Source organism: Acinonyx jubatus, chromosome B3, assembly GCF_027475565.1.
Source record: "Acinonyx jubatus isolate Ajub_Pintada_27869175 chromosome B3, VMU_Ajub_asm_v1.0, whole genome shotgun sequence".
In the NCBI taxonomy this organism is placed as follows: Eukaryota; Metazoa; Chordata; class Mammalia; order Carnivora; family Felidae; genus Acinonyx; species Acinonyx jubatus.
This window is the reverse complement of record NC_069386.1, coordinates 130,865,872-130,892,471: the sequence shown is the minus strand read 5'-3', so window position 1 is coordinate 130,892,471 and position 26,600 is coordinate 130,865,872. Positions and strand designations below refer to the sequence as shown.

The 26,600-nt window shown below is 44.1% G+C and overlaps 2 protein-coding genes across 20 annotated transcripts in view; one reads left to right on the top strand and one right to left on the bottom strand.

Annotated features, from left to right (window-relative positions):
* TDP1 (tyrosyl-DNA phosphodiesterase 1) overlaps window positions 1–19,326 on the bottom strand; it is a 90,886-nt gene extending 71,560 nt beyond the window's left edge. For 8 of the 14 annotated variants that reach the window (XR_008299601.1, XR_008299602.1, XR_008299604.1 and 5 more), the window contains exons 1-7: window positions 19,208–19,320; window positions 18,574–18,915; window positions 12,458–13,026; window positions 10,331–10,374; window positions 8,850–8,905; window positions 7,103–7,199; window positions 2,958–2,992 (exon numbers count right to left, since the gene is read on the bottom strand). Coding sequence is in view for 10 of the 14 variants with exons in the window: in XM_015074237.3 (XP_014929723.1) it covers window positions 2,958–2,992; window positions 7,103–7,199; window positions 8,850–8,905; window positions 10,331–10,374; window positions 12,458–13,022 (797 nt within the window). In the remaining 4 variants the exon portion in view is untranslated. Of the gene's footprint in view, window positions 1–2,957; window positions 2,993–7,102; window positions 7,200–8,849; window positions 8,906–10,330; window positions 10,375–12,457; window positions 13,027–16,210; window positions 16,406–18,573; window positions 18,916–19,207 lie in introns of all 14 variants that reach the window. The other 6 variants (XM_053224822.1, XM_015074236.3, XM_053224819.1 and 3 more) reach the window with 5 other exon arrangements.
* Window positions 19,327–20,418: 1,092 nt separating this feature from the next.
* EFCAB11 (EF-hand calcium binding domain 11) overlaps window positions 20,419–26,600 on the top strand; it is a 157,092-nt gene continuing 150,910 nt past the window's right edge. For 2 of the 6 annotated variants that reach the window (XM_027066396.2, XM_015074231.3), the window contains exons 1-3: window positions 20,420–20,621; window positions 21,154–21,249; window positions 25,746–25,791. In XM_027066396.2, coding sequence (XP_026922197.2) covers window positions 20,547–20,621; window positions 21,154–21,249; window positions 25,746–25,791 — 217 coding nt within the window. In that variant the 5' untranslated portion in view covers window positions 20,420–20,546. Of the gene's footprint in view, window positions 20,622–21,153; window positions 21,250–25,745; window positions 25,792–26,600 lie in introns of all 6 variants that reach the window. The other 4 variants (XM_015074232.3, XM_053224824.1, XM_015074228.3 and 1 more) reach the window with 3 other exon arrangements.

Genomic DNA, 26,600 nt, shown 5'->3' with positions numbered 1-26,600 from the left:
AGCACAGTCCTCACACCCGTCCTGGAGGCTCTCGCAGTCTTCGCTTGCAACCGCACAGTCTATGGCTAGAAGGTAACGGGAATGATCAAGGTTCCCCAATGAGTCCAAAGAGCCTGTCTGGATCCCCTGTGCCTGGATCACCTCATTGGGCGTGGCTTCAACAGGGAAGAACGGGCCACAGATCCTTCACACAACCGGTGTGGGAACGGACGGCTGGCTGGGACAGTGTGGTCTAGGCAAGATGAAGCAGGAAGTCACGTGTGCCGGGAGGCCTGGCTACAGCTGCCAGCAGAGACAGGTGCCCTGCCCACCCCACAATCTGCCACTGGCTCCCAGTTAGGTGGAGACATTCACTGGCCAGCTGCTTTGGCGGCCCTCCTTCCCTGCTATGGATTCTCAGGGCCAGAGGAATTTTTCCTCCCAGCTCTGGGGGACACTGAAAAGCTCCCGAATTCTAAAGCACTGGGTGACAGGCCCTGGGACTGCGTGGCATCCTACAGAAACCTGGAGCAAGCATGTTTACTGTACCTAACAGGACTACGACAGGGGCTACATTGTGGTCCTCTCCAGATGCCTTGTGCACAGTACATGGTCAATGCATGCTTGCTGAAGTGAATGTCATCTCAAAGACTATTTCCTGTTTACTGTGGTAACCACACAGTCAAGTTGGGGAGGCACTTTATACCCCAGCACCACACAAGCCGGAAGGTTTCCTCTGTTTCTAAATCCTAGGTTTTCCCCTCTCTCACCAAAACACTACTAGCTGCGAGAACTATTAAGTCCCAAGACACGAGAACCGTATTTCAGTATAACAGGTATTTAATGAATGCCTGAAAAACTTTTTCTTAAAGTTTACTCATTTTGAAAGACAAAGTGAACACACAAGCAGATAAGGGGCAGAAAGGAGGAGACACAGAATCCGGAGCAGACTCTGCACCAGGAGGGCAGAGCCCGATGCAGGGCTTAACCCATGAACGGTGAGATCACAGCCTTAGCCAAGATCAAGCGTCACATGCTTCGCTGACTGGGCAACCCTGGCACCCCTCTTTAGAATTTTTTAAATGAGCCACTGAAAGTCACTAAGACCTGAGTTGTTAAAAAAAAAAAAAAAAAAAGAGACAATTTTAATCTCCTAGAGATACTGGCATCTTAATATATACTACACAGACCATGTGTCTGGGAAGGGCTCTGTTGTCATTACTTCTCTAGGCATTTACAACTCCAAGTGAGCAACTCTGTGGAGTGTAACCTGCTAAATGTGTATGTGTGTAGCCGGGTGGGGGGGAGGGATGAGGAAGGAAAAGACCAAAGAAAAAAATGAGGTCAATTTTAGCAGTGAACAAATGAGAATTAAAACTTAAAATGGGTTTGGGACACCTGGGTGGCTTCGTCAGTTAAGCTGCCAGCTTGGAGCCTGCCTGGGATTCTCCTCTGCCTCTCCCCTGCTCACTCTCTCAAACTTACAAAAAAAAAAAAAAAAGGAAAGAAAAGAAAGGAAGATGGAATTCGCAGGCTCCCCGCCTCCTCAGCGTGCAGGTGCAGTGTGATGATGCCCATGAAATGCCAACTGCTGGCAGAGAACATGTGGCCAGGGCAGAAAGCTGGCACTAAAGATCTAGTAAATCACGTCCAGGGCCCGAGTAACAGTATTTTAGAATCCGTATTTAACGCTAGGGTTCCAGCTAAGGGCAATGGACTAGGATCCATTTGGCGCAAGCCATTACTGGTAGAATTGTCTACCCATGACAGGGCGACACCTGCCATCCACCACTCGAGTCTCTCATGATGCAGGGCGGGGAGCCTAAGATGCCTATTCAGTCTATTCGAGGCTATTGTCTATTTTTTGCTGAAATTAGCACTGAGCTCACAGGATGCTATAGGAGTAAATTTATACCTGAGCTAAATGCTTAAGTTCACAATAATCCTCAAACCCTGTCCTGTTAGAGGCTACTGATTAGGGATAGTTGGTAAATAACATTTATCCAAGGGCATCTAAGAGCAGATAATGTAGGGCCGATATGTATCCTCTTAAAAAATGGCTCCATTCTTCCTGCTATGGTTCCATTTTAAGATAGATTGTATGCTTCAAACTGTATTTTGCCAAAGAATGGTGAACAGACGTCCTTATTTCAAGTCACCATAACATCAAGAAAACAATGGTCATACCAAGACTGAGGGCTAATTCCTCTTAGGAGATTGCTTGCCGCCCTAGAGACTGATACCTGAAGGAATACATCTGCAACACCAACCCATTTCCACTGCTGGTCTAGAAGAGGCGGCTCTGTCCTGTTCTTTTGAAAACGCTTTCTAGCAAAATGTGATTTATACAAACAGGGACAACCATATCTTTTTCTTATTTATAGAATATGTAAAAAGTCTCTGCAAGACAAGAGTTAAACTGATCATTAGACACATTATGTCAGGTAGGAAGTAACAAGTTTTTGTCTAGTTTATAGTCTCACAATTATTCCAAAACAAGTTTCTGATAGCGCTTGAGTAGAGACGGCATCAGCTTCTCCTGTCAACTTTGTAGAATAGTTTTTCTTTACATCACAGCTGACCTAACAATATTCTATTGAATGCAACTCAGCATCTTAAGCAATCACCAGACCTTTTTTAAGTTGTGGAATCCACAGGAACATGACTGACACGTACAGTCATCCACAACCACGGACCACACAACCATAATCTATTCCCCACCCCCCAGCTGGCTGTAAGAAATGCCCTAAACAGAAAGAAAGCAGAGACCACATCATGGATTCAGACTTTCATGTTGAGAGCCAGAATCCAAGGACTTTGTCTTGAGACAGTGAACAGTTCCAGTCTCTTTCTTATTGATAGCTTTATTCCCCCCTGGCGAAACTGTCAGCCCTAAGTTCCTTTAAGGGCACTTTTAGAAAAGCATCCTTTGCTCTACTAAAATCATACCCTCCCCATTTCAAAAAAAATTTGCTTACGTGTGGTGTGTTCCAAATGCAATATCCAACTTTGCCTAGGATAAAAAAAAGAAGTTGAGTCACTTTTAATAAACTCAATATCCCTATCTATTGGAAATTAAGTTAGAAAAGATTCAGGACAACTTTGTTTTTACTGCCCTCTAGTGGAAAGGCCCTGGATTGACAATATAACTTTGAATAATCCTATCCAGTGAGGCTCATTAAAGTTAACCAGAATGATTTTATACATACTGCATTTTAATAAAGTATTTTGAGACAGAGCATGAATGCACAAGAGATGGGGGGAGAGGGGGAGGGGGTGGGAGGCGGGGAATCCCAAGCAGGTTCCATACTGTCAGCACAGAACCCAACGCAGGGCTTGAACTCATGACCAATGAGATCATGACCTGAGCCCAAATCAGACACTTTCACTGAGCCACCCACCTGCCCTGATACATACCACATTTTTAATTACAATAATCAGAAACAAGAAGCCTGATTTCTTTAGTTGAAAACAAAAAACAAAAACAAAAAAACAGGCAAAACAAAACAAATGAGAACCTATGCAAGGTTTTACAATTAGATATCTGGTTTATACAGAAATTAAAGTTATCAGAGTTTCCAGAGTATATTTAAAAGAACTAATATGGTAGCAGCACACATTATCATGTTAAAAGTTGTCTTCTATTGGTAACATAGCAAGTGCTGAAAAGAGGTAACAATTTTCCTATTACAAAATGGTACCTTCACAAATAGGGGTATTAAATTTAAATTTAAAACATTTTAACACCCAGTATAGCAAGACCTTAGTTAAGCAAAATATGCCCCGAGATGTAGGCCATGAAAGAGTTAAACAGAAAGGCCCCAACAGTGAGGAATGCAGGTGGGACACAGATAGCATCTTCACAACTTTTCAAGACTTAAATCTCTAAGCCTCATCTTTTAAGTGTTTCTTCTCCTCTTTAAAATAAGGATACTGTTAGGGGATTCAGAATTTTAGGAGTAAATGACAATAACATGAAGTGCCTGGAAGAGAGGGCCTGAATGGGGGAAGCACTCTACAAATGGAAGAAAATACTATTAAAATCAAGTCCTCCACCCCAATAAGGCAGATGTGTGGACCTGTTTGCTGGAGGCAGAAATGGGCAACTGGAACACACAAGTGAGTAGGACACAGCCTGTCTTGGGGTTGCTCAGACAGGTGGCCCCGCTCCGTACACTTTTCAACTCCATGTTTAGGGATGCTCACAGACCAGAATTCATTTGCGTGGTCTGCCAAAGATGACAGGGAAAACAATAGGTCTTTAAAATTACAAAATTAGAATGAGGACTACTTCTCTGTAAACTGATGATTAGCTCAGAAAGAGCAATGGTCGGGAGACTTGGCTTTTGAGTTTAGTTTTGCTGTAAGTTGTTGCCTCTCTGGCAAAATTTTAGTACAAGCACATGGATGATAATTTCAACAGGTAATAGTTAATGGGGCAAATGCACCAAATCCTTGGCTCAACAACCTAGTAAAGAAGACTATTAGCAATCCATCCTAAAGATGAACAAGTTAGGCTTGAAGAGATTAAGTGATAGACTCCATGACGGTAGGTGGAGAACTGGGACAGAACCCAGGCGATATGACCTTGACCACCATAAGGCCTCAACTTCTGGCCCAGGCCCCACATATGCAAAATGTGAGTATCTGTTGATTCTGTGCCTGGTATGCCTCCATTTCATCAAATGACACTATGTTGCCAAAAAAAACAAAATAGCCAAGAATTCATCTTATAGACAAGGTATAACGGTATTTTAACAAGTTATGATGGGGCCACAATCCTACACTTCAGACTAGAGCTGGGTGGGACCTTCTGAACAGCTCTTTGCAAGAGGTAAAGAACACTGGGTCATCATGCCCTCTAGTGGCCGGCCTGGTACACGCCACCAGACATGCCCCACACCTGAACTTTCATCATTAGGTACCTTGTATTTGAAAAACACTTTCTATGTCCACTGATTTCATCACTGGTTTTTAGGATTCCTTTGTTATTTTCTGTCCACTATTAATCTGATGAGAACTATCCTACTGCAGTTTAACCTCTTCTTGTTTTGGAAGCATAAGCACAACAATGGGATTTTACGCAACTTCGTAGCAGAGGCTTATCTATGTAGAAGGTGAGCCACCAACATGTTGGGTAAAGGAATGCCGGTTTTAAAATTCCAACTGTAGAAAGTACGGTGGGTTATATCACAGGAAAAATGAGACAGGTTCCAGATTGATCAGATTGAGATTTCTCACTTTCAATGTTTAAAAATAACCACATATGCACAGGTAACATTTTGTAGTTGAAACATTAAAAGGAATTGGAACTCTTACATTTTATACGGACAGGAGAAAAGACACTGGAAAGAAAATGGGAAAAAAAATAGGTTCTATGTAGTTCACTCTGGTCAGTGCACTCCAAGAGCAGAAATCTTGAGGCAATTTTACCATGGCAGGGAGACAAAGGGGCTTATGGGAGGGTCTTGTCACGGCTGTTCACAAACGGACTGATGAGCCTCCTGAATAGCAAAGGCCAACATCACACGAGCCACTTCAGAACCACTATTTCCACAAGAAGGAAATCCTACTATGAAAAATGCTTGCTTCTCTCTCCCCAGTTTGCCTGCTTCTTGCATGAAGTGCCACACGTAATATTCTTTCAGGCATGGCATCAAAAGCAACCAGTTATGATCAAAGTCCAAGACTTACATTATATTTTTACGTACTGGCTGAAAAACATTAGGACAGAATTAAGGAACTGTATCAAGAACCTGGCCAACTTTTTGGCCTTTTCTGCTTTGCTTTGGTCCCAGCGAACCAAACAGATATACCTGTTACAAGACCACTTAGTGTCCCCTCATTAAGTTTGGATCATTTCCATCACGACTCACACAGCTAGTTTTTTAACAGGCTTAATTTGTTCATCTGTCCAGTATAGACCTTGGATGCAATTCAGGTGGAAAATTTGAGAGGACTACAGGTCAACTGTCAGCAGCAGCTAATACCAGTCAGATAAGTCATCAAAATAAAAAGTTTCAAGTTGCACTCACAGAAAACAACAGCCACTGAATTGCATCCAGATAACCTGGTCAGGTTCGAGGACACTGGCAAACTAGATGCAAACAGGAGTACCAGCAGGTTGGGGAAAGATTGGGATTGTTACAACTAAAGAATGCTTGAACCTGAAAGAAAACTAAGGTACAATGGAGAACTTTAAATACAAACATCAGTCACCTCTGCAAGAAGATTTCTTTTATGTGGCTCCAGAGATGGGAAGTCAGGACCCACGTATAAAAAGTAAAAGGAAATGCTGAGGATTAAATTTTCTGTGTCAAATTGGCTAGGTCACAATACCCACACATTTGGTCACATGTTGCCATGAAGGTATTTTAGATGAGGTTAACAGCTTTAATATTTTGAAGTTTTTGTGAGAGAGAGACAGAGCGCAAGTGGGGGAGAGGCAGAGAGAGAGCGCATGAGAGAGAGAGAGAGACAGAATCCGAAGCAGGTTCTAGGCTCAGGGCTGTTGGCAGAGAGCCCAAAGTGAGGCTCTAACTCACAAACTGCGAGATCATGACCTGAGCCAAAGTCAGACACTCAACTAACTGAGCCACCCAGGCGCCCCTAGATGAGGTTAACATTTAAGTTAATAGACCAAATGCAATAGATTACTCTTTGTTTGGGACCTCAACCAGTCCGTTGAAGGCCTAAGTGAAGGACCAACTCCCTCAAGGCAGAGAGAATTCAGTCTCCAGACTGTCTTTGGACTTAAGCTGTGGCATCTACTTTTCTCAGTCTCCAGCCTGCAGGCTTACCCTTACAAGATCTGGGCTTGCCAGGCCCCACAATCATGCGAGCCAGTTCTTCTAAAATAAGTCTTTCTGCACAAACATACCCTATGGGTTCTGTTCCTCTGGAGAACCTAATACTGAGATACCAGGTCAACATAAAGAAATATCCTTCCAACACACGGCTACCCACACACAAGACAGGTTATCCCAGGAAGGCTTTAAGCCAAGGCTAGACAAGTATCCGTTGGTGATGGAGAAAAGATTCTTGCCCTTAGATGGGTGGACAGACTCCATGTCTACATGTCCTTCTAACAGAGTAAGCATGACTGCAAACAGAAGTAGCTCACCTGGCAGAGGGAAATGTTTTCATAAGGCTTGGCCTGGGCATGTAAGTGAGCCTTGGCTTCTCGTTTATCTCCATGCACAAGCAGGATTGGTTTCTTCCTGAAAGGAGATCAGAAATATTTAGAATACATCTTTTCTAAAGCTGGACTCTTGGCCAGTTAAGGAATGCTAGTTTCCTTCCCACACGTGTTTCTGGCCTTAGTGGTAGCTGAGTACGGAGCTAACTGAGGACAGAGCCAGCAGAGTACTACTAATGAGTTAATCTTCACTAACCAGTTACCTTTACAATGGGGTCATGTGGCCTGATCCCGAAACTCTGTTGTGACCCAGAGATGTTGTGACTCCAGAAAATTCCTAATTATCATCTTTGGTCCAAAATAATACAGTTTGCTCTGTATTCATGGGTTCAGGCTTAGACAGATTAAAAGATAAACAATTATTGTTATCTAGTATGATGCTCTTTCCCTTCCTTTGGACCAAGTCAAAGAGCATTTCCTCATTAGACTTCTATTTACTCAACTCCTGTGTACTAGGTACTATCCTAGTCCTGGGAGATACAACAGTGAACAAGCCCAGGCCCACGGCATGATGCAGACTCATTAAGAGGTGGTTACGTTTCAGTGAAACAAGGCATCATCTTGTGGCCAAATGCAGCTCAATGAAATTTAAGTGTTGTGTGGGACTTCTAGGAGGCTGCTCAGAGGGAGCAGAGCTGGGATGTGGCCCTTTTGTCCTTTTTCCTTCCTGCCACTTGGAACACAGACCGGTGACCTGGAGCTCTGGGTGCCATCCTGGACCATGAAGGCATCTGAAGACATGCACCAGGATGGTGGGACAGAAAGACAGAATGGGTGGCTAAGTCCCTGAGAACCACGGCAGCCCCCAATCCAGACCACGAATGTCTACCATCTAGACTTGTTAGGCTGGAGAAGTTATTTCCTCTCATTTAAGCCACAGTTATTTTTGCTTTTCTGTGACATCCAGCTAAAACTAATTCTTTGTGTCACAGGTCAAATACAAGCTTTTGATGGTCCAAGCCGCTTGGGAAATTTCAATAGCATTTTATCTACTATTACTAGAAGTCTCCAGAATCTAATGTCCTAAATGCACCAAGGACTTTGAGGACCCTTACAGTCATTTTCCTGTAGGAAAATTCCTACATTCCTCCATTCCACCTGCTGCTATGGGACTCTGCTAGGTGAATGTCAGAAACAAGACAGGTGGCAGGTCACTGTGTGATGCTATCTTTATTTTGTTTGCACTAACACCAGGCTAAGGAACCATGAACAACACTGAAAAATCCATCACTTCCATAATCTGGATAAAGGAAGGTTCTAAGACTCCCTTCATTAGCTCCTCAACTACAGGAATCATCATTTGCAAAGCAAAGATTCTTTGAACACTGCTGTGCTAAGTGCTAAGTGCAGCATGGCATGCTTCCAAGTCTAGAAAGCAGGTGGCAATGATCTTTTCCTTCACACTAATGTCAAAGTTCTCTTATTTAGGTTGGCATTTGTCCTTCTGTGCTTCTGGACACAACAAGACAAATGCAAAAATTTGTATTAGGAATGCATGTGATTAGTTAGAAGAGCTCAACAAATGCTGTTTTCCCTACGTAACTCTGATTTTGTATGCTTAATAGTTTCAAAAGATACTCTAAGATGAACAGCAGTTGCTTGAGAAATGCTAATCTTGTGTTTTAATGTCCCATTACAGTTACGATTTTATCAGTCATATTGTGGTACTCACCTGAACTGTGGTGGATACTGTTTTACGAGCCAGTCCACATCAAAGCAGTAGTTAAACTAGGCAGGGAAAGAAAAGGAATGGAGTTATGGGTAATTCAGCCAAGCAATCTGTAATAAGAATAGTTTGGCAACTGAATTGAAGGCAACTCTAGACTAATAAACTCAAAGTATTTACAAACCTGGACATTGATGCTGGAGTACTCAAACCTAAAATACATCTTTTTTTTTTTTAATTTTTTTTTTTCAACGTTTATTTATTTTTGGGACAGAGAGAGACAGAGCATGAATGGGGGAGGGGCAGAGAGAGAGGGAGACACAGAATCAGAAACAGGCTCCAGGCTCCGAGCCATCAGCCCAGAGCCTGACGCGGGGCTCGAACTCCCGGACCGCGAGATCGTGACCTGGCTGAAGTCGGATGCTTAACCGACTGCGCCACCCAGGCGCCCCAAACCTAAAATACATCTTGAAGGCAATAATACCCGATGCAAGGGATCTGAATCAGTGGAGTAGTGCGTGAGAAAACAGGGTCTGAGGCAAGGATCCTGCATGCTTTGGCAGTATTTGTATTTCTAAATAGTCTTACTACGTATTTTCAACAGCTTCAGATTAATTTAAGTAAAAGGGCTTACAGATTTATCCCTTTTCCCCTAGGTAATTATAAACGAGGCCTTTTACAAAGGAACATTTCCTTTAAGCCTAACTTATGAGCTAGCTTTGTGAATAGGCCTCTGGGACTGGACACTCACTAGGCTTATAACAATTCTATCTTGACTCCAAGTTCTGCACTGAACTTACCTGTGGGGACTCCTCCCCATGCCTTGGTAATCCTTGGCCCTCTACCTGGACATAGCACCTCAATCTAGCTAAGAGAACACAAATTCACCCCATGTTCCATCTGGAGACTAGGATTTCAGAGGTCAAGCTGAACAGAAACCATTCAGACAGCTTTGCTTTCTTCATGGATGTGACTGGTTTTCTATTTGAGAGCCTGGAATCATGAACGTAATTCATCAACACAAGGGGACCAGCTCTATAAAGGAGGAACAATCAAACATGCCGAGGTAACTGTAACTTCTACTCCATTCTTTTTGGTAGGTGTAGGAAACCCTTTTCTAAATTGAATCAAACAACTTGGCCTTCACCCACCTACCCAAACCTCCCCAGGAGTTTGGTCCCTGGTCTCCCAGGGACCAGAGTCCCAGGAGATTAACTGTATCCCCAAAAGTCTCTCAGGCTGGAATTTCCAAAGTGACTTCTTGTCCAGTCCTTGTAACCCTTGTATCAGGAGAGCGAGAAGCTCTCCTGATAGAGGCATCCTTGCTCCATGCTGATGGCTGGATACCAAAACTGTGGCTCTTGGTGCCAGGCTCCTGGTATATGCCATCTTGGGGACCCTGCACAGGACTGAGATAGGACCTCATATTTTCCCGTAAAGTTCTTTATCCCTTTTCATCCAAAGAAAAAGCTTCACCATAAACTCACCTGAGCTGAAGACAGAAGTGTCCCAAATAGAGGGGATAAAATATCTGAGAAGACAAAATGTTTATGTCTAATAAATGATAAAAATCTGGTAAAAATCACAATTGATTTAGTCATGGACAGTCAAAATTTGGCTGAGAGAACAGTGAACTGAGCAATGACTACAAAACTAGACTTTAATGCTCCCTAAAACTCAAGAGAAAATTTCTGAGCTATTTATTGAGTTTTAACAAAATACAACATAAAACTAAAACCTCCAACTTCAGAACACAATGACTGGTCAATTCCAGAAATTGCCAATAACAACAATAACGATATGTGTTGTTCTTTCCAGATTCTAGTTTTTATCTCCTTCAATATTCAAGTCCCTCTCTGAGAAACCTCCCAACCCACGACTAGCAAGACCGTCTTCCGCAGCCTGAGAGCACCTACTTCCTCATCTACAACTCCAAGCTCTCATTTCTAGCATTCCAGCTCATCTCTAAGGGGTCCCACCTCAATCTTTCCAAATAGACTTCAAGTAAGATCAAAAAGGTCACTTCTCATAAACTGTACCAGGAGAGGAATTACACGGTCATTACCACCAACTGCCGCATTTGTACAGGACCTATTAGGTGCCAAGTACTGTTCTTATGTCCATGGTGTTGACAGTGGATTTTGTGGAGGTGGAGTTGGTCATTCCCCTTTTGTGGAAGGGTCATCTCCGCTTAGAAGGCTGTCCATGGCCACAGAGCTAGGAAGGGCCAGTCAGAATCTGAAGCCAGGCTGCTATCTGGCTTCAGCACTTGTACTCTTAACCATCAAACTGCCTGAGGGTTATTTGACCCATGACTCATTTATTTGACCCATGCTTAGTGAGTCCTTCCTATCTGTCACGTTGTCAGCAACATGGTGGGGTACAAAGATTTCAGCAGTACCCTTAAGGAAGCTATCTTTACGAAAGAGGTATACACAAGGAATGTACTGCAATTTCTTGATGGCATCCCATATTTCACCCCTCCTCGACTTTCAGAATTTGCTAGAATGCCTCAGAGAACTCAGGAAAGCGTGTTACTTACTAGACTACTAGGTTAGTATAAAAGGATACAACTCAGGAACAGCCAGATGAAAGATGCATAGAGCAAAGTATGGGGCAAGGGGTGTGTCCCATCCACCTCCATGTGTTCACCAACCTGGAAGCTCTCCAAACCTCTTCACAGGTTTTTTTTAAGATGGTGGCTTCATTAGACAGGTACGACCGATGAAATCATTGGCCATTAGTGATTAACGCCCGCCAGCCTCTCCCCACTTCCTTGGAGATAAGAGGCAGGACTCAAAGTTCCAACTTTAATGACACAGTTGGTTCCCCTTGGCAATCAGTCCTCTATTCTTAGGGCTTTCCAAAAGTCACCTCATTGACCCAGGAGTGACTGAAAGGGGCTTGTTACGAGTAACTGAAGACCCTTCCTTGACCTTTATTACTTTAGACCTGTTGGAGGAGCCTGGGACAAAAACCAAGTACAACCAGGAACGAAGACCAAATACATACACATCACAACATCACATAGAGACACCCTGGGAAATAAGCAAACCAAGCAAAAACTATCTTTGGATTCAGAACTGCAATCTATTTGCATGCTGGTGTTCTTTTTAATTATTCACCAGGAACCAAGACCTGGCTTCCAAGCAGTGGTTCTCAGACCTGACTGGGTATTAGAATCCCCTGAAAAGCTTCTTAAAAACACATCGCAGGTCCTGCTCCCAGAGTGGGACTCAATGAACCTGGGTGAAGCCCGAATTTGCATTAAGTTTTAGGAGATTCTACCACTGCTCACCCATGGACCAAAGAACTGCTGTCAAGCATTTGCTATTGCATTAAAGTAGTAAGTTTCATCTTTACAAGTTCACACAATGTTTAGAATTGTCTACATATTCCAACTGGATTGAGCAACACCCTGATTTCCTGACCCAAGGAAACAGCTTACAGTCAAACTAATGCATTTGCTTGTCAAAATGCTTTTTTCCCCTGAAAGTAGCTAAGACTGCTAACGAGGGTTCTTGGAGACCATTCTGGGTTACCCTCCTTGTTTTGCCATGGGGGACCTTCTTAAGTGCAGTTTGACAGCTCCTGGACACCCAGCATCCACTTACCCTTGATGTGGAGGGCTCCAGAGTTATCCTTTGGCTCAATGCCCGAGACTCTAGTGAGGTAAAATCGGAAGGGGTTCCCTTTATCCAACATGTCCCAAATGTCTTGGCCTTCCCCTGAAGTTTCATACTCCTCTTCCTCCTCCTCGAGCCTGTGGCGTGCAGGAGGGGTGGGATTTCCAGGTCTTTGGGCAGCACTGTCTCTAGAAGAGATGCCTCTCTCCTCTTTGACCACAATGTTCTTAGCCTGCTTCTGCCGGGTTTCTGGTTGCAGCTCATCATCACTGCTAGAGAGACACCAACCTAGGTCTTCCTGGGAACCACTCCTTTGCCTTTTGGGAGGTGAAACTTCTGAAACTGAATCTGTGTTGCTGAATTTCACGGGTGATCTTTTCCTTCTATGGGCAGCTTTCCTAGCCTCGGAACAGGTGTATCTTGGCTCATTTGCTGCTCCCTGCCCAGCATGAGGGAGGGAAAAAGTAGAGGGCTTGTCTAGTTTTGGCTTTTCGTCTTCACTTTCATCACTACTGGATATTGTCCATTTTCCATAATCGCCTTCCTGAGACATAGTTCTGGAAATAAAAGACAAATACTGTTTTTCCATTCTCTAGGCCACTGACAAACTTGCTCTCAAATTCCCTGTCAGTATGAGTTTCTGCAACACGCACAGCACACTTGACACTTAGATGCTGAACCACATAACTAACATCAGCTGTTTTGCAGGTGTTCAGACACACATTACCAGATTTTGCTACAGGACTTTGGCAAATAAAGTGACAGCAAAAATCCTACTCACCTTCTCCTTTCAACCCAGACCTTGTCCTTGGAAGCCTGAGGAAAAGAGTGGGGGCCAAACTTCAAAAATCAAAATGTTCATTCTTGACCCTGAATCTTTTAAACTGGTGGGTGCTTGAGGTTAAGATAATTTAATGAATTTCAAGAGTAATTCTGACTATTCAAATTTTTGAGGTTAAATTGGAGTTTACAAATTTATCCTTCACCCAAGCATGGAGCCCACAGGACTTTAGCAATTCCTACTCCCCTAAAGCTACTTACCATTATGCTTAACAAAATTCTCAAGACCATGTCAAATGATCAATTCTGTATATACATTACATAGAATTACTACCATGAGGACCCAGCCATCATATTGACATTGACCTACATCAAACTATTAAAATCTGCAGAGAACTTATGCTGAAGCAAAACACTCCTTTACTCGACCAGAGTCGAATTTCTACTTTTTAAAAAATGTTTATTTTGAAAGAGAAAGGGGAAGAGAGAGACAGAAAGTGCACACACGTGAGGGAGGGGCAGAGAGGGAGGGAGAATCCCAAGCAGGCTTCACTGTCAGCATAAAGCCCAACTCCAGGCAGGCTCAATCTCACCAACCGTGAGATCACGACCTGAGTCGAAATTAACAGCCAGATGCTTAGCTGACTGAGCCACCCAGGTGCCCCCAATTTCTATTTTAAGAGGAAAACATGTGAACTACTTTTGGTCTTGCTACCTACAAAATCTCACCAATTCATGTGTAAAGACCTATCTAAGTACATTTTCCAGATAGCTCAAGGACAGCTCCGTGGTGGGTTCTTTTAACAAAAAACAAAAAACAAAACCATTCTCATACAAGACCCAAAGGAAAACTGAACCTAAGAGTCTGTGCTCAAATTGTCAACATTTCTCCTTTTAAGAAACTGAGGTCACATATCCAAGTAGAGTACACCAACATGGACTGTAGCACTCTGTTCACAGGACCCCCAACCCTCCCCCCAAAATCCCCAAAACCTTAATTCTACACCAAAAAACTTGCAAATGAATATACTTGCAGGTTTCAAGCTAAAAAGGTTTAAGTAGGCCCTTAACCAAGGTGGGGCCCGAATCCATGACCCCAAGATCAAGAGTTGAGTTGAGTGCTCTACCAAATGAGCCAGCCAGGTGGCTATCAAGCTGACATATTTAAGGTACTTATCACCTATCACAATTTTTTTTAATTTTTTTTTTGAGTGCACATGCACTCACATACACACGTGAGCAAGAGAGCAGCACAGAGAAGGGGACAGAGGATCTGAAAAGGATTCAGCACTGATAGGAGAGAGCCCAATGTGGGGTTCAAACCCACGTGAGAACATGACCTGAGCTGAAGTCGATGCTCAACCCAACGAGCCACCCAGGTGCCTCTCATTTTTTCAATTAATGACCAGTTAAGCTAAGTTTCTCCTGTAAGTTACCTATTTGTGAGGTGTTTTTAAAGCAGAGTGCATTTGGGGCACCTGGGTGGCTCAGTCGGGTGAGCGTCCGACTTTGGCTCAGGTCATGATCTCGCAGTCTGTGAGTTCAAGCCCTGCATCGGGCTTTGGGCTGACAGCTCAGAGCCTGGAGCCTGCTTCATATTCTGGGTCTCTCTCTCTCTGCCTTCTCCCGCTCATGCTGTCTCTCAAAAATAAATAAGCACTAAAAAAAAAAAAAATTAAAAACAAATAAAGCAGAGTGCATTTACACCATGATTTGACCTGTTCTTCAGGGCTCAGGGTACCTATTAATATCGCCTGCCATGGCTGTTTTACAAAGCCCCAGGGACTGCAGACCTCGCTTTGCTCTTGTACTAGTGGCCCTAGACTCAGAGTCTAAGCCTTTTGCTTTCCCTAAGTGTTCTGTCCAGCCTACTTCTACATTGTTAGAACTAAGAATAGGCTATGCCCCTAAATGGTTTCTACTCTGCTAAGAGTTAAGAAACCAGGGGCGCCTGGGTGGCTCAGTTGGTTAGGCATCTGACTTCAGCTCAGGTCACGATCTCACAGTTCGTGAGTTCAAGCCCTGCATCAGGCTCTGTGCTGTCAGCTGAGAGTCCGGAGCCTGCTTCAGATTCTGTGTCTCCCTCTCTCTCTGCTCCTCCCCCACTCATGCTCTGTCTCTCTCTCCTTCAAAAAAAAGTAAAAAAAAAAAAAGAAAGAAACCAGATAACCAAACTTGTTAGAACTATTCAAGTTAACAGGATCTTAGCCATGTTTTCCTCATGAAAGCTATTTAGAGAGACTTACTACCGAACACATTTAACCAGCTCAGACTTTTAAAATCTTGTTTTCATTTCTTTTAAACTTTGGTTTCTCTTGTGTTCTAGACTCTTGGAGGCTGCTGGATACAGGTATTTATGCTCTCACAATTCACTCTGAACTGAAGGAACTTTGAAGGAATGATTGTGGTGCCCAGTTTTATGACTTCAAAAAATTTAAGAATAGGACCACCTCCTTAGGAAGAACCATTAGCTCTAGCTTTCAATGAATTCTCAAACAGCAGTAAAGCTAGGCACTTAGTAATAAAATCTTCAATTAAGAGTCCTCAGAGGCTGTTCTTTTTCAATTCCTTCTCATTCTAGAACAGAGTTTTTAGGTGAGAAAGGGTTCAGCTTCCAGCCTAAGTTGTATGCAGACACCTTAGAGCCTACAACTATTCCTCTCCCAGATGAATTACATCTAAATTAAGTGGAATTTAAGAGTCCAGAGAACTCTGTAGGGAAGATATTCCTCTTTAGTGACCCAGCTATTTTGAATCCTGAAGTGTTCTAGAAAAAACAGCTAAAACTGCAAACTTCAGGATTATTCTGATCTACTTTTTCTAGAACACGTGGAGGAAGGAGAAAGACCATTCCCCCAAAAGTAGGAGGAATAAAGTTTTGAAAAAGACATTTCCTAAAAAAAAAAAAAAAAAAAAGTTTTTATCTGCTGTACACATGGTTTAAGTTTTGAATTGGCTCACACTCAAAAGTAGGAGCTGTTTATGGGGCACCTGGGTGGCTCAGTTGATTGAGCGTCCGACTTCAGCTCAGGTCATGATCTCGCGGTCTGTGAGTTCGAGCCCGCGTCAGACTCTGTGCTGACAGCTCAGAACCTGGAGCCTGCTTCGGATTCTGTGTCTACCTCTCTCTCTGCCCCTCCCCCGTTCGTGCTCCGTCTCTGTCAAAAATAAAGTAAACATTAAAAAAAAATTTTTTTTTTAAAAAGTAGAACTGTTTAGTCATTAAAGGCAAAACACCTTTGGAATTAAAAAAAAACAAACACGAAACATAACAAGTCATTACATCCAGCAGGTTACCAAGCTCTTCATGAAATCAAGGTGTTTAGCCTGATGATGAGGAGTGGTTGAAACTTCAAGAATTTACTTTGGAGGACTCGGTCTGGTTCCAGTATCAGAATTTTACTTCTCTGCCACACAGGCATTCTCCGAGCCATTTTTTATCAAGTTATAGTGTTACAAAGTTAGAACTCAAGAGGAGTCCTTCAATTGTTTATCGTTGGTCTTCCCTGGGCAGTGACCGGCACAGGTCTGACATCACAATTCGGGTAAATGGTGTCGCAGAAATGAGACAACTGCAATACAGATGGGCCAATTCTGAGACTCAACATTCACTCGGGTCTGCAAAGAGCAGGGTTTCCCGAAGTGAAGGTGACTGGGACGGACACAAACAACAGTAACATCACGTTATAAAAGTACTTCCCTTGGGGCACCTGGGTGGCCATGTTACCCATCCTACTCTGGACTTCGGCTCAGGTCATCCCACAGTTTGAGAGTTCGAACCCCTGGGCTCTGCATAGACAGTGCAGAGCCTGCCTGGGTTTCTTTCTCTCCCTCTCTGACCCTTCCCCTCTGCTCATGCATGCACGTGCTCACTCTCAAAAACGAACATTAAATCAAAATAACTCAAACAACAAACAAGTACCTCCCTTTTCCATTCCTGTCTCTTTGACAGAGTGGTAGTGTTGCAGAAATGCCTCAAGAGACTTTGGGCTCTTCTGCCCAGGACTTTTTTTTTTTTTAAACCACAAAGTACCTTCTAACTTCATTTCATTTACACCAAAATAAAGCTTAGTTTTAAATATTCACGTGAAATTGTATTCTAATGCACACTTTCAACAACACTGCTGGTATTACAAGGGAGACAAAAACTGGGGAGGGTGCAGGCAAACGTGTGACCAAAATACTGATGGAAATAGGGCAAACAGCATTAGGCTACAGTGCCAAGGAGGATGAAAATCACACATTCTCCCACCCAATGCTAACTGCGAACACTAGAGATTCTTATGGGAGGTGGGGAGGGCTGTGGACACAAATGCATACTCCTCTCAAAACTGCTAGCTCCTCCTCTCCACCCCCCAACCCCACCACACCAGACCCAACTGGGGCATATCTTTTCTGGACTCCAGCAGCTCCTTGCAGAATGTGCAGACCCTCAGGAGAGTATAGGGGTCAGGCTTCTCAACAAAGGCCCTGTGTGGCCACCCCTGGGCAAACATGGACCCCCATCTCAAATCCAGTCATTACTAGGTGGTCAATGTGCAATTGGGCAGGTTACTTTACTGCTGAGACAGTTTCCTCCTCCATAAAGTGTGTATCCATAAAGTGAGTATCATACAGACCTCCCAGAAGTCACTCGTACAACAGATCCTTATCGAACAGCTACTACAGGCCAAGCACTGGGAATAACGAGTTAACACAAACTCTTTTTGCCCTACAAGGACTAATATTTGGGCGGGGGGAGGAGAAGAACCCAGAAAAAACAAGCTGTCTTTCCAGACACTCACAGCATTTTTCAAGTAGCAGAGAAAAACAGGGACATAATTACTTTGGAATACTCTCTGGATAAATAACACTTAAGTGAGATCTGGAGCATGAAAAAAACCCAGCGGAACAAAGGTGGTATTCCAAGTAGAGGGAATCCAACTTGACAAAGCCTGGAGGTGGGAACAAAGCTGTAATAGCTCCTAAAGCAGACAAAAGGCTTTGGGCAAAGCAGGCAGTAGTTCTGGATGAAGGGAGTGGGGAATTAAATCAAGTGTTAAAGATTCTAGATTTCAGTCTAAAGGGGGAGGGCCCATTGAAATGCTTTGATAAGCAGGGGGAGTACCCTGGTACACCTTTTTTTTTTTAACATTTATTTTTGAAAGAGACACCAAGTGCAAGCGGGAGAGGAAGAGGGGGAGAGGAGAGGGGAGAGAGAGAAAGTATCAGAAGCAGGCTCAGGCTCCGAGCTGTCAGCACAGAGCCCGACGCGGGCAAGATCACGATCCGAGCCGAAGTCAGACGCTTATCCGACTGAGCCACCCAGACGCCCCTCGACTTACCCTTTTAGTACACGACGTTCCCTAATTGGGGGTGAATAATTTGGAGACGAACCCCGGAGTGAGGCGGCCGAGGCGGTGGGGATGCAGTGAAACGGACTGATTCGGGGGACGCCGCGGCAGTAACGACAGAGGCTACCCACTCCGTGCGCCGACCTCGGGCCAAGCACCCTTCGAAGCGCTCTGCCGGGAATAAACTCCGTTCGCGCTCGCACCAAGCCTCTGCGAAGTCCCGCGACTAACTGGCTCCATGGAGGGGGCAGCCGAGCCCAGGAAGGTTCAGGGCCTGACACAAGGTCAGAGCCCCCACGCACGCCAGCATCACCACCTGCGGACACCACCCACCTACCGCGGGGAGAAGCCGAAGTGAGAACCCGAGCACCGGGACCCCTCACACCCACACTCCCCGCCGGACCCTGCTCTCCGCGGCGCCCAACAGGTTCTCGGATTGAGGAAGCCGAGGCCCGGGAGGGGACGTTCCCCAGGGTCTTGCCCAGCTACCCCCGCTTCTCCCAGATTCCACCTCCCACCCCGCCGGGCCCCAGAATTCCCGGGACCAGAGCAGCCCCAGCACCGCGACCAGGCCGGAAGGAGCAGGGTCTCGCCGACCCGGCTTCCGCAGCACTCGAACACGCACCTGAAACTTCCACGGCCCACAGCCACCAAGATCCGCGCCTTCTCAACCTCGGCGCGCGCCTGCGCGCGGTTTAAACCCTCCCGGCCGAGGCTCGCACCTCTTGGCCCTGCCCCTTCCCGTTCCGGGACGCCGGCCGCTGGGTCCTAAAGACCGCCGTGTCCTAAGGGACTACCGGAGCTTCCTGCAGGAAGGGGTGGAAGGGAGCCCCCCCCCCCCCCCCCGCAGCCTCCAGCTCTCGTCTCACCACTTGACCACTTGTCCTAAAAGGAAGAGAGAGAAAATTAAGTCTTCTCTCTCCTCTCTTAATTAACAAAACGCATCCCCTTTACAGGGGTTCTCATAGAGAGCTTCAGGCTGCCTGGAGCTCGAGGCAGGGGGTATTTACTTAAAGGTACAGGATCAGCTGAGGGCTGAGACCTGTGTCCTCGTAGGAGCGGGGGCTCGCTGGGACGCAAGCTTGTAAAACTTGCTGTAAAGGAAAAGGTTAAACGAGCTCCCATCACACTCAACCGCGAATGCCTGTTTCTTTGAAACAGGTGTGTGTTTAATCTTACTGGTTTGCCAGAACCGAGGTCTGAAACAAACTTTTGCAAAACGGAACACTCCCCATATTCCTTGAATATGTTTATGATAACTATTTTCAGAGTTGTTTTTTTTTCTTCTTTCAAACTAGGCACCGCTCCCAGAGGACTGAGTGAAAAATTCTGTGGAAACGTCCCAAGGACTTGGTTCGTTTACTCAACGTCTGCTTTGTGCCCGGCATCGTGCTAGGTGCGGGTTATTGGGAGGACAAAACAGACATAGTGACTACCCTGGAGGGCTCGACCCCAATGAATAGCCGATTCACACGTGAATCATGGACTTGTTTCTCTTTGGTTGCTTTTATGCTTTGTTCACATTTTTGTGTTTCCTATAATGCTATAATGTTATCCACAGTGCCATAGATAAAAATTACCAAAGTTACTTACTGCAAGGTGTGGGGGGCAGAAACATGGGAGGAATCCTGCAACAGACTTTGAAGCAGGACCTAGGTGAGCGGGAGGCCATCCGCGCGCGAGGAGTTAAGGGGGAAAGAATGGCGGAGCCAAGGCTGGGGGCGGGCTCCGGAGCCTCTCTGCCATAGGCTGTTCCAAGGAAACAGGCCTAAAGCCTCTGGCCAATAGGATTGCTGAATCAACGCCAGTGGCTAGCAGGTCGTCCAATGGGAGAGGACACTGGGGGTGTCCTGCCAAGTTCGGCTTCCTTAGCTGCGGGGAGCGTGGCCAGAGGTCTGCAGCTGCCCGGTTCTGGCCTCGGAGGTCGCGGGTTCTGCTATCCCGATTCGGTTGTGGCGGTCGCGATGTTTTTTTCTGAGGCTGGGGCCCGACCACGGACGTGGGAAGCCAGCCCCTCAGAACACAAGAAGTGGGTGAAAGTAGGTGTCCGGAGAGCTGGTACTCGGATTCTAACTTGACCAAGAACTCTCATTTCCGTCACCTGCCTGGGTCTCACTCAGCTCGGTTGCACTGACAAGGAGTGAACTGGCCTTCTAAAGTGTCATAGTTAATGACTGAGCCTAGAGCTGCAAGGCTTCTCGCTCCCTGTCCAGTGTTCTGGCTATTTCCAAGCTCCTTCTTTTCCCCGCTACGTAGTCTATTAATAATAACCTCTACCCTGTATCTATCTCACCTTCCTAATTCTAGAACAGAATTTTAGGTAGAATTTACCCCAGTGGTTTAAATGAATTAATTTGCGTCAGTCTAGCGATTGATTAAGTCGTTTGCACTTTTGGGGGGTAAATTTTAGCACATTAAGAATTTTGGAGAAGTAAAATTAGAATAATCAAACTCCATTGCCGAACCCTCCTGCTCAGCTGAGTTTTAGGTTTTGGAGATCTACATAAACTAGTAATAAAGATAATAGAACAAACGGTTTCCATCTAACTAAAGATATTTAATGTTCTTTAGGTGTTTAAAGCATGCGATGAAGATAACAAAGGCTATCTAAGCAGAGAGGACTTTAAAGTGGCTGTTGTAATGCTGTTTGGGTACAAGCCCACCAAGGTAGAGCTTTCTTCCTATATTTGGGAATGGGTAGACAATACAGTTGGGGTAGTTTGTAAGTAAAGCGCAGTGGCTAGTTTAGGATGTTTATAAGGAAATCCCTGCCTTTCAGAGCAATTTCAGAGATATGTCCAGTGCTGACTTTTAAGAACCTAACTCTGGGATGAGAGATGCCTGGCTGGTTCAGTCCAGTAAGTGTCCAACTTCCACTCAGGTCACGACCTCAGGGCTGGTGAGTTTGAACCCCACGTCAGCTCTGTGCTGACAGCTCAGAGCAGAGCCTGGAGCCTGCTTCAGATTCTGTGTCCCTCTCTTGCTCTGCCCTTCCCCTGCTCATGCTCCAACAAACATTAAACAAAAATAAAAAAAAATAAAGAACCTAACACAGGGATGAATTCAAGTTCATGAAGCCAACGCACCACTGGTTACTAATAATAAGTACAAGATGCTAGGAAGGTGTCAAGACGGAAGGCTGGGGGAGGGCATTGGTAATAGGAGGAATTCATTTAAATTATAAAACATATATTTATATGGTCAAAAAATTCAAACAATCCAGGCAAAGTATGAAGTTGAATATAAAATCTCTTTGCTACCAAAGAGTCCCACTCCTCAGGGGTTATCATTTACAATTTTTTATGCATCATTCAAAATTTCCAGTGCATAACATGCTTGGCATTCTATTGAAAAAGTGGATGCATTGTATGCCTGTTTTATTTTGTTTATTTTCACTTAACATAAGAGCACACACCACCATGTTTTACTGTGTTTTTTTTTAACTTTAATTTTTTTTAAGTTTATTTATTTTGAGGGAGGGAGAGAGAATACCAAGCAGGCCACTCACCGTCAGCATGGAGCCCAACACAGGGCTCAAACCCACGAAGTATGAGATCATGACCTGAGCCGAAGCCAAGAGTCTGACACTTAACCAACTGAGCCACCCAGGCACCCCACACATCACCATGTTTTAAAAAGTAGTTGCATAGTATTCTTTTAGCCAGTTTCCTGTTTTTGGTCACTTAGATTGCCCCATTATTTTTCATTCCTACAAACGTTGTGATGAGCATCCTTTTATATGGCTATTGTGGATGTATATCTGTGGAATAAATTCCTGGAAGTACAATTGCTAGGTAATTTGAAGTTTTGTTGGATATTATTCTTCAGGAAAGTTTGCCCTCATTCACTAATAATGAGAGTTGAACTGAGCTTCAAGGAACGTCCTGCCTTAGGAGGGCAAATTTCCTGTTCCCCTTTGTCTTTGTGCTGCTCCCTTTGTTACATTCATTCTAAACATGGATCCCTCTTGTTAAGGTGCTGAACTGAAATTGATCAGAGACAAGATCTTGTCCAGGTTTAAGAAATCTATTTGCAGCCATCAAACAGAGGGCTCTGGAATGCCCTCCCTCGTGCCCTCCTTAAACCAAACAGCTTGGCAATCACTTTGGCCCAGCTGTTCCTCATGAGTGGGCTCTGCCTGTCAGATTACCAGCCCAGCAAAGCCAGGGACCAGGTGATGTCTCACGTCTCCGTCCTTCATTATGCTTGAATGTATCACCACTTCACGGTAAATAAGTTCTGCTGATACAAATATGTCCCATGAACGGATCAGATGGGCTCAAGGTGGTTCACCTACCAGCAGATGCTTGGTTACTGAGAAGCTGATCACGGAGCTCGGAGTGGTAGTCAGGGCTGACTCCCAGAAATGGCAGCTCTCCTGTTAATCTGCAGGTATTTCAGCTAGAATTCCAAAGCAGGTCAGCTTAATGGGCCCAGCCTTTGAAGCATTGTATTTAACCTTGCTGGAAAGATAACTGGTTTCATTTTGCTTTGATCACCCTTGAGCCTACCTAATTGGCTTTAACTTTAGACTATAAATGAGGAATTGAATGACAAGTACAGTGATGCGCTCACATACATATATATGTACAGTTCGTGAGATTTAACAGATTTTTACTTGTATTTTCATGCCTGGTTGCGGTTTGGTGGTTTTGTTGTTTTGTTTTTAAGAGTACTTGAGAAGGTGGGAGAAGGATAGGGGGAAGGAGAGAGAGAAATTCAAGCAGGGTTCATACCCAGGGTGGAGCACAATGGGGGGCTCAAACCCAGGACTCTTAGATCATGACCTGAGCCGAAATCAAGAGATGGACACTCAACCCACTGAGCCACCCAGGTGCCCCTTGGCTTTTATTTTTTAATCAACTGTCTTTTGACTGCAAATGACTAAGCAGTAAAGTGATAGCAAGTCACCCGTACACCTGTCAATCGTTTGTATGTGTCAATCATTTTGTTAAATGACAGTGTACACCCTCTGTGAAATGTAGCAGATTTTTACCTTTATAGTGGGTTGAGGTTTGGGGTTTAATTTTATTTAATTTTAAAGATCTTATTTTTAAGTAATCCCTACATCCGACATTGGGCTTGAACTCACAACCTTGAGATCAAGAGCTGCACACTCCTGACTGAGCCAGCTAGGCACCCCTAGGGTTTTATTTTTGAATATTGCTTTTGAGCAAATGAAATATTTATTGAATGCATGGAATGTAATAAATCATTTATACACTCACGCAGTTGTTTACACAATGAAATCTATTAAGTGTTCCTGTTTAATAAAATGAACACTTGCTAGTTGCTGGAGATATAAAGACGAATAAAATATAGTCCCTGTTGAGAAGCAGTTCACGGTTTAGTGTAGAGAGACTTATAAAACTCTGTGATAAATACTGAGATGGAGAAGAACAGAAAGAACCCAAAGTGAAAGGGACAAGGAAGAGGGTCTTGAAATCCTAGTATAAAGTAGGAGTCTAGGCATCACTCAGACTGGAAGAGCTAGCTAGACTCTTCTGATATGAGGTGTCCAGAAGCACTTTGTGGTGTTGGGAGATGATCTGCCCTGATGACTTGATGTGGTTGGTGGTTAAGAGAGGGGTGTGAAACCAGGACTATAGCAATAGTGATGCCACCAAGTAGGAAAATTAAGGAGTAGGCTTAGAGGAAAGTCAATGACTTCAGTTTGGGGCACATTAAGTTTGAGGAGGCTCTGAGCATCCTCAGTGAATTCATTCATTAAATATTATGGTGGTATTGAGATTATGGTGGTAAAGATCGGCTCTCAGATTGTGCCACCGCTTGTAAATGTAGGAGTCTGGAACTGGGTGAGGAATTGAGAGGTAAGTGCTGGAGACAGTTTGTGGACGCTTCAGTTTACAGGTGCTAGATCATGAGCCTGGGTGGCATTGCCCCAAAACGGTGTTACACAGCGTGAAAGGCAGTGGATCACTGGGGGTACCGACAGTTAAGGGTAGGCAGGGGCAGGAGGAACCAGGAAAGTGCAGGGCATGGAATCCAAGGTAGAGAAACTATGTCAGGTATTGCCAACTTTCTCATTCCATAATGTTTATAATGCCCTTGTAACAGTATAGGGAAGTGCTTATATTTTAATATATAGCGAAAGCAGTTTCCTGACACTTATATAGGGTATGTTCTGAAACATGTTTAAAAAGCCATAGGAGGGGCGCCTGGGTGGCTCAGTCGGTTAAGCGTCCGACTTCGGCTCAGGTCATGATCTCACGGTCCGTGAGTTCGAGCCCCGCGTCGGGCTCTGTGCTGACAGTGCAGAGCCTGGAGCCTGTTTCGGATTCTGTGTCTCCCTGTCTCTCTCTGACCCTCCCCCACTCATGCTCTGTCTCTCTCTGTCTCAAAAATAAATAAACGTTAAAAAAATTTTTTTTTAAAAGCCATAGGAAAAGAAAAATGCACACTAGGCCAAATGTTAATAGTGGTTCTCATTGGACGGCTGTTTTTAAAAATGTTCTTCATAAAAAAAATGAATAAATAAAATTAAAAAAAAATGTTCTTCACGATCTTATATATTTTTTGTGTTTTCTACATATTACTTTCATAATCAGGAAAAAAGAGGTAAAAAACAAAGCCATAGAGCTCATTGCAACAATTGCTTGTATTTGTCTAAAATTGAAAAGTTACCTTTTAGGTCATGTGACAGCCAAGTTGATGGCATATGCTTAAACTATGTTGGTCAATGGAATAGTATTGGGGCCATTAGGGTCTGTAGCAGATTAGCATATTGTGTCATATAGGTATATAGATATTTCTTTAATGCCACTTAATTTTTTATTGATTTTTTTCAAAGATTTTTTTTTTTAAAATACCAGTTCATTAACATAGAGTGTAACATTAGTTTCAACATTAGTTTCAATCACAATATAGTGATTCAACACTTCCCTACAACACCCTGTGCTCATCACAAGTGCCCTCCTTAATCCCCAATCACCTGTTTCACCCATACCCCCCCCACCCTAGATACAGATGGAAGAATAAAATGACTATTACAGCTGTCTTGTCCTGTGATATTAGTTGTCTGCTGGACTCAACACAGTTTGTTTCTCATAAAATATAATCCTTCTCCACACCCCAGGAATTAAGAACTCCCACTGTGAAAACATTTGATGAAATTATATGTGCTTTTCTTTCTTCTTTTCTAGATAGAAGCTGATTCTGTGATGTCTTCAGTAAATCCAAACACTTCTGGTAATATGAAAGTTAATATTAATTTTTAGACTTCATAAAATCAAAATTAAGAACAAAAATAGAGACTATAAAGCACATCTTTGTCTTGTTCTGTTTCAAAGAAAGATTTTGGTTCTTTAATGTATTCATAAGTGTAATAGGATGTTTATTGTAGGGAAGTTTGAAACCATTGAAAAGCATAAAGAAAAAAATGTTGCTTGTGCACATCCAACTGTTGATCAGTATTTTCTGACTTAGATGAGCAGAAGTGGCACTTTACTAAAATGGAAACACTTAGGAGAAGGTTTGGGGTTGGGGGAGAGCCAGAGTTCACGTCTGAAAATGCTATGTTTGAGAAATTTCAATCTGTGATATCCGGGCATTCAGGCTGTGTGAACACGGAATTCAGAGGAAAGCTGTGGGCTGGAGAAATAAATTTGGGAGCCGTTCGCATGTAGATGGTGTTTGAAGCCCTGGGGATGGATAAGATGACCTAGCAAGACAGAGTGGAAGGAGAACCTTCAGGAACCACAATCATTTGAAGTCAGGGAGAGAGTTAGGAAATGGCAGAGGAAGTTAGAGGCGGGGAGGGGCGGGAGAAAAGTCAAAGGTATCTGATCCAAAACAAGGAGAAGGGGATTATTTCCAGGAAGAGGGTATGGTCAACACCTTGGAAAGGTCAGGTAGGTAGTAACTGAAGTGTCCCTTGGGGTTGGCGACCTGCAAGACGGGTTTCGGTACCTGGTGACGGCAGAGGCCAGGCTGGAGTGGTCAAAGGCAAACCAAACCTTGAGAAAGTGTGACAGTGTAAGTAGAAGTCTTTCAGTAAG